Source organism: Oenanthe melanoleuca, chromosome 4 (assembly GCF_029582105.1).
Source record: "Oenanthe melanoleuca isolate GR-GAL-2019-014 chromosome 4, OMel1.0, whole genome shotgun sequence".
In the NCBI taxonomy this organism is placed as follows: domain Eukaryota; kingdom Metazoa; phylum Chordata; class Aves; order Passeriformes; family Muscicapidae; genus Oenanthe; species Oenanthe melanoleuca.
The window spans coordinates 16,994,940-17,007,145 of NC_079337.1; the positions used below are offsets into that span (position 1 = coordinate 16,994,940).

The 12,206-nt window shown below is 41.8% G+C and overlaps 1 protein-coding gene across 10 annotated transcripts in view; it reads right to left on the bottom strand.

Annotated features, from left to right (window-relative positions):
• Window positions 1–12,206, bottom strand: part of FAM13A (family with sequence similarity 13 member A) — a 117,047-nt gene that overhangs the window by 17,552 nt on the left and 87,289 nt on the right. For 9 of the 10 annotated variants that reach the window (XM_056490639.1, XM_056490644.1, XM_056490643.1 and 6 more), the window contains 2 exons: window positions 12,090–12,132; window positions 6,962–7,112 (listed from right to left, as the gene is read on the bottom strand). In XM_056490639.1, coding sequence (XP_056346614.1) covers window positions 6,962–7,112; window positions 12,090–12,132 — 194 coding nt within the window. The remainder of the gene's footprint in view (window positions 1–6,961; window positions 7,113–12,089; window positions 12,133–12,206) is intronic. The other variant, XM_056490642.1, reaches the window with a different exon arrangement.

The following is a 12,206-nucleotide window of genomic DNA, read 5'->3' on the forward strand; positions in this document are numbered from 1 at the left end:
AAAAGTGAGGAAATCTTCAGCCCCCTGGACAACTTAACCAGCCAGAAGTAAAAGCTACATTGTACAGGGAGGTGGTGGAGTGGGAGAGAAAGGGAAACCCAATTTAGCACTGCTGATTAGCATAATAGAGCCCACGGAAAGCAATCGCCTCAATCTTGTGATCGCTCCCTCCAGATGCCATAAGGAGTCTAACATTTTGTGTTCAGATAGTTTACTAAGCTGATTTGCATGCTCCTACTTAAACTGTCTAATCCTGTGGTGCTAAGAGCCAGGCTTTGAACTTCTAAATCTAACAAATAGCTCTAGAGTCAAGTAACAAAACAAAAACCTTATAGAAAGCTCACAGACCAGTCGCAGAGCTACGGACTAATTGTTTCCTGTGCCCAGCGTGACTATTCTCCATTCACAAAGAGAGGGGGCTTTTGAAGTTAGCAGTTTATGAATAAAAAGCAGTGTTTCCTTTTGCTGAACAAGGTGAACGTTTACACAGCTCAGAGTGGATTGCAGAGGATTCCCCTGCAGAACCCCTGTGCTGTTTAACACTCCCCCCTGAACAATTCAGACATTGTGAGATCATCGCCGATGCAGCAATGATGGGCTCAGTGCTGTTTTGCTTGTGCACATCTTCAAATGATGCTCTCCTCCTTTTGCCTTCTTCCTTAGCACATGGATACAAATGGCACACCTCTGCTTAGAGGCTGGTGCTGCATGCACACTGATGTGCTGCCCTGAAAGGGGTGACAGGAGGCTTTTGCTTAAGAGCCCCTCAAAGGTGCTGTATTAAGAGAAGCACATACAAACCTGGCTCACAGGGCTACTTCCATGTGCAAGCCCCAGGTGTATGTAGGATGTTTTGCCATGATTTGCAAAGCTTATGTAGCCTTAACTTCCTTCACATAATTTCTGAAAAAAGAGTTTTTCTAAGCTCTGTTCAGCCTTGGCATTTTCTAATACTGAAATATTTTGCATCCACTTCTCTGAATCTCTCATGATCTAAGGAAGGGTCTCACAAGATCTTTTGTAGCAAAATAAAGGGTAATACAAAAGGCAAAAAATTAATATATTTGACCAGCAGGAATGGGTTAACGATGCATGAAATTCTTTTAGACATCTCTCACTTCTAATTGTTTGCATACCACTCACTGGCAAACCAAATTTCCTCTTGGAAATTCTTAAATAACACCTCCATGGGATTTACATAGATTGAATAAACTTAGAAAAAATCCAGCATATTTAGCAGTAACTAAATTAAGCTCCTACCACACCAGCTAACAAAGCCATTATTAATCATGCATGATGTGCGTGACTTTGTCCAAGGTGGATTTAAAACCAGATAGCATGTGACATTCAGGGAATTGCAATGGCTCAAAGAACCTCTGATCAAACCCCAAAAGACAGCAAAGCAGTTTATGTAACCTGAGACTGAGATGTGTCTCCTTTCTATTTCATTGATTTCTAAATACTCCCCCAAAACAGAAACTCCCATTCCAAAGAAGGAAGTGTTAAAAAGGAGAATAATAAAAAAAAATTCTACAAAGAAAAATCAAACTTGAGAATTGACAGAAGAAATGGCTGCTATAGAAAATCATCTTCTTTAACCCTGGCTCTTGGAAGGCCTGACTCTGTGGGTAATTTTGTTTCCCTTGCTGACCATACCGATCTAGAAGACAAAACCCCAACTAGACACAAAATGGCTAAATCCCTGAGAGCAACACAGCAATTCATCAAGGAACATTTTTAGATATGTACAACTACAGATTTCATCTACATCAGATCACTAAGTGGACCAGAGCTCCAGTCCAACTGCATTCTCTCTCCTGCTGGCCAGCTGCCAGGCCTTTCAGCTGGAACCACTGGAATTGCTGGATCACACAAACACACAGGAACCCACTAAGGGTAAGCTGCTGCTTTTACTGACAGTTCATAATCAATTAATTCCTCTTTAACAGGATGCATAATATATTTTGTTATTCATTTAGCCAAGATAGCTATCAAAGCATCAAGCTTTTTCTGAAGGCTGATGAACTCCTGGACTGAATGGTTTTGAAGTAGCTGCTATGAAGTCCAGTTTTAAAGCATCCACAGTCATGATTAATGCTGTCAGCCTTTCCCTTTTCTGCTAACTGAAGAAGAAAATTTCAATAGAGATTGTAAACATTTCACCTTTTCTTTGCCACTGACTTGACAGTGGTTACACTTCTCTTCTGTTCCTGAACAGATCTGTCCTGCTCAGGGAAAACTCTCAGTTTTCTATTCATCTCCACATTCTTTCCATGTACCACTTTTTCCCCCCATTTTCCACAATGACAACTTGCCATGGGGGAAAAAAAAAAAAAAGAAAAAAAAAAAAAAAAGAGGGGAATATTTAGCCACCATGCCTGTACTAGTGCAGAGAAAGGGTGAAAAAAATTTTAATGCCTTGGTCTGACTCTCTAGGCATTTCTTTCAGGCATGCCTCTTCTACGCTGGCACAGAAGCAGTGAACTGTGTGCTGGTAGTGAGCCTGCAGTCCTTCAGAAGTGCTGCTCTCCCTCTCAAAATCCCACAGCCAGCTCATCTTTCAGCAAAGCTGTCAGCCATCTGCCAGGTGTGGCTCTGCAGAGCTCCACAGGCACACAGAGCATCGCCTGTGGCAGCACAGCCTCTCTGCCAACCTGCTGCATACAGGGCTGGAGATTTTAATAAACCTGAACTATTAAGTGCTTCACATGAAGAAAGATTTATTGTATCAAACTGGTGTATTATTAGTGAGCTCCAAGCCATCTTGCTGACAAAAACTGACCTTTTTTTATCACTACATTGTGTATTTGCCACAGGGTTACTGGGGGCTGCAGGGCCAGCAGAGGGGTGTCTACACACAAATACCACTTGAGGAGCAGCCAGAAAAATGCCACAGGCATCTCCTGTTTCCCTCTCTGCAGCCACACAGCTCATACATGCTAACACTGCTTTTACACACACCCATCTGTCAAACAAACGAGGCCAAATCTTAGCTACTGTAAATTGAGGTAGGTCCAGAGGGATTAAAAAGTCTAAATTCATCACAACACCTGAGGTCCTAGTATCAAAAGCCACTTGAAAGACTCCAGAAAGACCTCTCATAATAAAATGAATAAAGTAATTTAAACCCCATACAAAGCATTCACTAGCTCAGTAACAACCTATTTTCTTCCTCTTATAAATATGAAAATATCCTTGTTTGAATACATCAGCTGGCATTCTTCCTACATAGATCAAAAGAATAGCCCAAATGAAATGCTACCACACCTTTTCACTTAGTGAGACAACACATCTCTCAGCTAGCAAGAAAACTTTGTATTTTGTTTATAGCATGTCATAACAATCAAAAAGAGAATTTTAATATTTTTATGCTATTCAGTAAACAATGCAGTTTTTTAATATGTAGTAATAAAAATAGAATGTGCCTCATCACCTTTTGATCTCTTATGCCAAAGAGAGTTATGCACAAATGCACTGATCAATCTAAGTCCACAGTGTTGAAAAAAAGAAAACTAAATTCAGCTTCCCTTCTGTTATACTATATGGATTTTTCTGCACTACTCTGTGCTTTTTCCATGGGAAAGTATCAATTAAGTCAGTGTCAAAACTATTTGTAGATCAGTCTCAAGTGCTGAAATACTTTAACTCAAATTGTGTTTTTAACTTCTGCTTTTATTTATTTTTTTTTAAAGCTTGAAGAAAAATGCCTGCTGATTCTTTCATAAGTGCTTGTTACAGCAAACTCTGCTTGAAATCTCAGCTACAGAACTTTTTTCAAGTGTCAGTAATCGGGTGACATCAGCAGCAATCACACCTCATATTGATTGACTGAGCTGCCTGCTCAGCCCAATCTGCTGACGGGGCCAGCCGCTGCTATGGAGAGCAACGTACTTCCAGATTTTCCTTGAGGACAGAATAGCAAGTTCTGGGCTTGAATTAGAAACATTTGGTGAGAAATCTGCACAACAGTGCTGGCCTGAGAGAGAACACTCTGTTCTCCTCAGTCACTGCTCCCGACTCAAACGTAATCCTCAACAATTAGAAACCTTAGCTGAACACGCCTGCTCCCAAAGCCATCTCAGCTGGCACTCACTGACCAGCCTAGCAGGCAAACCCAGCAGCCAGATGAGACATCCCAGCTCACAGCTTGGTCCACATCCAGGGCAGTAAAACTCCCTCATCCACACCTGCCCAATGCACAGCAGGAAGATACTCCTGGACCACAGGAAATGCACTGAGGCAAGGAGTTCAGCACTTGAATTTTGCTGGGGCACTGCTCACGCTCTGAGTGCTGTGTCAACAGCCTGATGATTCCTACACAAGCCTCTATACTTAGCAGGTGAGTGGGATGCAGAAGGCAGGCACACGGCAAAGTGTGAGGTTGTGCATTGCAGGGACCAGGGAGAAAATGTCCCTGTCCCCTCCGTGCTCTGCTTTAGGTAAAGGGAACACAGCCTGCAGAGGCACAGCAAATCTCTCCCTCTGTACAGATTTGACTATGAGGCGAAAGTTATGGGAAAAAAAAATTTGGTAGAAATTACTTCTAGTGTAACATGAAAGGCACAGGGCCCTGTCAGCTCACCTGGCAGCAGTTATCCTAGTTCTGTGCCCCTGAATGAGGGCTTTTAGGGCAGCTCTGCTCTTTAAATGATGGATGACAAATCCATGCCTGAATGACAAATAAAAGCTAGTCAATGGACGAAGTTGTCTTGTGTAATTTTGTGCCCATTGTTGAAGGCTCTTTCCTAACATTTGACTGGAGGCCGTGACAGCTATAGCTGAAGGCAAGTCCTCAACCTGTAATTGTTCTCACATGTCACTTGTGAAGTTCCCAGCACTTGCTCTGGTCACTAGATGGAAATGTAGGACCATTTCCTACAGTATGATATAGAGGACCGTGACACCAAACATTAGCTCAACTATGTCCTGAAAGAATGGGTAATTTCCCAAGAGATGGACCTATCAAATTTGCTAGAGCAAAGCAAATAAAATCTCAGTGTTAGGGCATTTGAAGTCCTTTCTCTTTTTTGTTGGGGATGCAACCAGAGCTGTGGCACAGATCCTGCAGAAATATGTGAAGGTTTGAGTGACTCAGGTTGGCTGGAAGGGAAAGGGAGGATGTCCTGGTTACTAGAGGTGTGGATGGGTGGTACAACCCAGCCCTGCAAAGCCAGTCTCCAAACAGACTCTGCTGTTAGCTACAGAAGCAGTCTGAGAGTTGATGTTAAGATACTCCTCTTCCTGTCTGCTGCAAGCTTGATTCCACATCACAGCTAGGAAAGACTCAGTCTCTCCTTGCTGAGACACTGAAGGCACCATTTTGCTGCTGTTCACCCACACCAACAAAATGGTGATTCTGGAAATCACGCATTTCAGAAGATGATGTCTCTCTCACCCCAGACAGCTGATTCTTTTGCAACTGCCCACCTCCTCCTCCTGCAAAATACACTTGAACAGAAGGGAGGAAGGAGCAATCAGAGAAGCACAGTCACATGTGCCCATAATCCTGTCTCATATTTGCAGAGCAAGGAAGCTAGAATGCAAACATAAGAGCATGCCTACTAAGAGGGAGTTGTACCAAAGAAACAACTATTTTCATACAATGGGGAACCTCTGGCAGACAGAAAGAAGCTGTGTTCTCCCCTTCACGTGTTCATATGACATTAGTAATGCAGGAAGGAAAAAAATAAGTCATTATTTCAAAGTTTCACAGGACAGCTGAAGCCACACATCACCTCTGAGAATGCAGACATGCTCACCCTGGCTTGAGACCCTGCAGGGCTCTGCTAATTGGCCCCTCAGTAAACATCCAGCAGCCAGGGCTGCCTGGGAGCCTTCAGTGCTGCTTTGATCAGCTGTGCTGCATGTGTGGTGATTCCATCCAGGGAATCCCCACCTAGCAATGGAAAAATTGCCTCCTGTGCACAGTGACTGCTTGCCTGGCTGAATCAAAGGTGGCCATGGCTGTGGGTTTTCTTTAGTCACACCTCAAGTGTCATAACTAGCCACTTCCTAGAGGGAAAGGCAAAACACACTAGGTCACGTACGCCGTGGAGGCAGGAGCAGAGAACTTCCCCTCTCAGCGTTCCTCAGAGATTGTTATTTTAGAGCAATGAATTAACTGCATATTTTCCCTCTCTTGCTTTATTAAAACACCACACTTGTGTTTTCCTGCTTCTTCCCTGTCAAAATCCATCTTTCACTCCTAAAGCATGAACTAACAGAAGAACTCTGGCTTGTACACAGACACATACTCTGTAACTAGAAAAGGGTTTGATCCCAAAACTGCTGGACACCTTCATTTCATCTCAATTTCAAATAAAATTAAGGTCATAGCACCCACAGAGTTTGCCCAGTTTCCCACTCTTAAGCAAGTAAGTGTATAGCCAACCAAGCATGTACTCTGGAGAGGAGAGCTAAGAAATAGTATTAAAGCAATTTATTATGACATACAATCAATTTAACACTGCCATTTAAGCTTCTGATCAGAATTCCTTCACGTCATACACAAAAAGTTGTTTGTAAGATAGAGTAACAGACAGCATTTTTTACCAGCTCTGCTTTTCAGATGTGAATCATTTCCAAACAGTGACTGAAGAAAAGTTCTTTTTAGACTGCAAAATACCCAGTTGTTTTAAAGTGTAGGGCAGTCTAGCTTAATTAGCAAATTAAGAAATAAGGTATCTTGAAACCCTCAGGGACTTAACAGTATTAAACAGAACATGAAAGTAACTTCAAGAATAAAACATTTCATTTTCCATCTCTAAGTGACAATTAGAGTTAGTACCATTCAGTATTTGCTTCCAGTTTCTCCAAACTTTCAGTTTCTATATTCTGGACAAAGTTGCTTTTCTATTGTTTTTAGCAAGAAGAGAACATGGTCACATAAAGATACACCCATCCCACTCAGGTTTCCCTCTCTCTCATTTCACTCACACAACCAGCCATCACACAATCCTACCTTCCCAGTTGCTGTCATCACACAGTGATGTTAAATCCAGCCGAGGCACTTCAGATACAAAGCTGTTTTCCTGATCATCAGCATCTTGATTTCTTTGCAACTTGTTTTCAGGCATGCTTGGATGTTCTTGAATCTTCATACTCGAAGTCAGCTACGTTCCCATATACCCAAGGAAATGAGAGAAAGGAAAAAAAAAAAAAAAAGTTTCAGGATGCAGAGGGGGAAAAAAAACCCCTGCAAGTCACAGCAGCAGTAAGCTCATGCCTTTAGCTAAAAAGGTCCAAACAGACCCTGATGTTTCCAGCTCCAAATCCAAATCCCTTGCTTGGTGACCCCTGTGTACTAATTGCTCACTCACACCAGTAAAAACATCCGTCCATCTGCCTTCCTTGAATTTCTCCTTCTTTAGAAAGCTACTGCAAGTTCCCGAGACTGCCTGCCCTGACAACTGCATGCAGCTGAGAAAGCCTCCAGTAGTGGATTGGGATGAAATGGGAGGGAGGGAAGCAGGGAGGCAGGGAGAAAGGGAGAGGGAGGGGGGCAGCTGCGTACACTTCCTACAGGAACGCAACTCCTTCGAGCAACAGCAAAAATGCTGCTGCTGCTGCTGTAGTGAGGCTGTAGCAATATGGTGCCTTCTAAAAAGCAGGAGAGCTCCTGAGGCAGCAGCCGCAGCCAGCCAGCAGTGCAGGCTACGTACATGAATGCTCTCATGCAGGCTGTGCTGGCTCAGATCAATTAGTGCCAGCTAAGCTGTGCTGGCTGCACATTCCCCGATTTCCTGTGGTTGTTTTCTAGCTGGGCGTGGGGAGAGCAGAACTATTTATGGAGGAGCTCTGGGTATTAAAGCGGTGTTGCGCAAATCCAAACAGCAGCAGGGTTTGGCATCTCAGCTGGAAGCAGTGTGGACTCTGGGAAAACGCCAAAAAATTCGCACGAGCATCCAGTAACAGGAATTAAAAAAAAAAAAAAAAAAAAAAAAATAAAGCAGAATTCTGTCAAGTACGTGATTCATCAGCCAGTAGTACCTAGAAGCAAGTGCTGTCTGTCTCAGCACTGTGCTCCCCCCTGCACATAGCACACGTCGTGTGCATTTATGCAGAAATCCCTGCCATTCCCACAATCCGTGTCTGGCAGCGCCTGATGAGAGCGCTTCTGTCACTCCAAAATAAATTAGCTGGAATGCCTCGCAGAGGGCAGCAGGGAAAAGCAATGTACTGCACGTACATAAACATGTAGTGTGATATGTATAAACCCACCAACAAACACAGAGCTAGATGAATAGGCAGGATTATGTTACTACATAAACTACTTGGATTTGTTAAGAACAGCTTAGGCATAATTCTCTCAAATATAGTCTAGTAGGCTGTCAGAATGCAGATTTTTCCCTCTGCAGGTAGTGTGAAAACCTAGTAAATAACCTGTCTATTCTGATATGGGAAGAAAACAGGCCAAAAGAAAATAACCAGTATTTCTGGACCTATTTTTCCTGTGAATCCAGAAGCACAGCCAAATGTTTCAATATCCTTAGTATGTGCCACTAAAGAATATTTACTTGTTTTCATCTGCAGAAAGCTAGTGATGTGTTTGGTGCATCTTTTCCTTTTTGAGCAGAGAAAAACAAGTAACTTACATGAAGAGGGAAAAAAGTTGCTCAGTAGACAAATCATATGAATAAATGTTTTTATCTAGACTCAGTTCCATCAATCCCTGCAATTGAACAGAGTGCTAAATAATCTCATCTAGGCTTCCTTTCCCACAAAAGGTTGGATCAGGTGATCTTTTGAAGTCCCTTTCAACCTGGGCTGTTCTACTGTTCTGAAAATCTGGTCGATGAATCGAGAATTACACTCTTTGTGAAGAGCGTTCTGCATTGTATTTGTGTAAGGTGTGTATTTCCTGTTCATTTCAATAAATGGCCTTTTTGAAACGTTAAAACAAAATGAAACACTAGGTGACAGTTTGCCAAGCACTAATAACTCCCGCAGCTTGTCACTAAATCTGATTAAAAATGTGTTTATTGTGAGAGCTGTACTTGGAAAAATGCTAATTCACCATTCGATATCTTTTAAGCTGCTTCCAGGTTGGGAGGACTTAAATATTTCTCTAAGGTCCATTGACAAATTTCCTGCCAGGATTTAAATAGTCTGTGTACCTCACAAACAAAGACTGGTCAGTGGCCAACTGTATCAATTGATAAACTGCTTGCAGATTGCCAGCACAGTATTTAAAAGGGATATTTTAAGGCATGGAAAACCGAGTTTCAAAAGAGGTGCTATTTTTAATAACAAAGAAGTGTGAAGGAGAGGAATGTACATAGATTTTAACAATTTCAAAGGGAGCAACCTAAGAATACAATTTCATCACCACTACTGATACTAATTAGAGATAAATGTCTTTCTGTGAAGAGTATACAATCTCCTGACTTATTAAGACTCTTAAAAGACATCTGTAGCAGATATAAAGGCACTTCCCAGACAGGTAAACATTTCCACTAGACATATATTAGATCATATCAATGTCTTCTTCTTCCTGAAGTAATTTCAGTTGTTGAAAATATTTAAAAGGTGTGTGAAAGCAGGCCTGTACCCTGCCTGCAGCCAGTTACTCTCCTTTCCTTGCTCACTGATGTAGGCCCTAACACAATGAATAAATCATTAGGTGTTCTGAAGAACAATGGTGGTACAAACCCAGGAGGCTCAAGAAAGCAGATGTTTAACTTCCTTTGCATTAATGCTCCAAACCCACAGAGTGGTAGATAATTCAGTATTCCCATCACTTATTTTCTTTTTTGATTTCCTGATGCCACCAGCTGCCAATCTCTAGGAAAAGAATCAAGTAAGGGAGAACTACTTTGCTTTTAGCTATGGATGTGCCACAATTTCTTACAAATCAAAGGGGCAACAACTTGATGATGTTGGTAACAGTTGCAGTCACACTTCACTACAGATATTACATAAATGACCACAAAAAATCTTCAAAGCAGAAGATTTCTACTTGAATTCTGCCTTTTAGATGCTGCTTTTGCAGCCATGCTTTGCAGGCACCAGTAACTACAGATCTAAGTAGCCTGGGGGTAAGTCAGCTGCATTCATTCTCCCTGCTCCAGTGGAGACTGAGCATAAAGAGTAGCTCAAACAGCAAGAAATAAATGGCAACACAAAGACTTTTAAATTCTGATCAGGAGGTTGTATTCTGTTCAATTACATATGGATTCCAATCAGCTCTATATAAAAGGCTTGCTTCCCCTACATGTGATCTTCCATTACAGCCACAAGCAGGAAGCATCCTTAAGCACATCTTAGGAATACAGCCTGATACAAGAACACAGCCATTTTGCTGCCTTCCTCCTACCTGACCCACACCAACACCCCTCTACACTTGTTGCCATGTTGGTATGAATCTTAAACACTTTTCCCTTGTCAAAACCTGGGTACCAGAAACCTGTGTTTTTCATCCTGGAGCTTAGCTACTTCCAAGAGCAGATTATGAATGTTACAAAACCACTGAAAATTCACTTGGGGCTTGTGTTTCAAGGTATTTTTACATTCTGATGGAGACCCAAGTGAGCACAACTGGTAGCTATGGCAAATTCCAAATTCTTTTCCTAACAGATTAGACTGGAGGCAGGGTGAGAAAAGAGAAAAGAATAAGTAGAACTCAGTCCTTCCTCAACCTGAATGAGTTGTTTGTTATGAAATGTATGTCTTTAAGCTGCCCTAAGCAAAAGGCTTATAAGAGGCAAGGAATGTAAAACAACTTTGCAGGAATGTAACATTTTCTTGACCTTGTAATTCCTATATAAAACACAATCTCTGGGTTAAAATCCTCTCCTGTAGTTAAAATTTTACACTTTAAAACTTCTCCTAAAGTTTTGTTTATCTTAAGGTTATGTATCTCTACCAGGCTAATTTAAAAGCTTAATAGGAGTATTGTGTGGCATGGCAGCAACAGCAGCTTTTCCTCATGCAAATGGGTATGTGAGGAACAAGGTGTTGCAAAATCTAGGCTCTGGAAAATACAACAGCTCACCAGCAAGTGCAAGTACTGACCCTCTGGGAGCAAAGTAGGAGATCCATGTAAGCCCAGTCAGAGAAGTGATCAAAGGCAGCCCTTTGCAGAAGCTACATATTTCAGGGTCCCACAGAACTCACCAGCTACCACAAGCTGATTAGAGCTCAGCTGTCAGCAACCTTTTACCTCTCATGCTAGGTGGAAATAATTCCTAGCAGAAATGAAATCTTTCAAAGGCAATAAATGCATAGTGGCTATTATTTTTAAAAGAAATACAGGAGGAGTCTAATTTAAAACTATCACCAGCCTGCATTCAACTCCAGAGAGCCAGGAAAACCAGACAGTGGCTACAGCTGCTGTAGTGCCCACTTAAAATGGATGCACAATTGAGGGAAAGGAGCCACAGATAACTCTCCACAGTATTTTAAATGCTTGGCTGTCTATATTTTTTTAAGAAAAACCAAGGTATTCAACCTCACCCAACCCCAATCTTTAAAAACACCATAAAGCCAGTGCAAGAAGTGTGTGTGTGTATGTAAGAGAAATGGAAAGCTGGGGGGAAAACTGCTGCCATCAATATCACATCTGCCCTCCATCCCTCCTGACATCCATCCCAGCCATCAACTGTTAGAAAGAAGCAGGAGGTGATCCAGTTTTCTAAGAACAATGGATTACAGACACCTATGTTCAAAAGCAACAGGCTGCATTAGGAAGTGATAAAAAAAAGGCCAAATGATTTTAGAGGAATCCAGAGAGACAAGCTAATCTTACTACCCTGGTAGATAAGCAGCCAGATGTCCTGTTTGCCATAATTAAAAAGGGAGCTTCACATCACTTAAACCACAGTGCTGACTTCAGTGATCCTTCCCTTTTTGGCAAGGAGGGATCAAAGGGAAGGAAACAGAAGCTATCAGACTCCCCAAAGGTTGAGAGGCTCCCTAAACTATGCAAATAAAAGCAGAAGTAAGGGGCAGAAAAAGTACATGCTAACTCCATTTCTCTTGTGAAAAACAAAACTATATGCATAACTACTTGTTTCTGCTTGATAAAACACTCATTTAGAGACCACAAAACTGAAACAAAAACAGCAACAAAAAAAAAAAAAAATACCAACCTGAGAATGCCTGAGAAATACCTCATCGTTTTCACTTTCTTTGCTATAAAAAAACCAAAAACAAAACAACATATTACAAACACAAAACCAGGCTTGTCTTGTAACAAAAACAAGCAG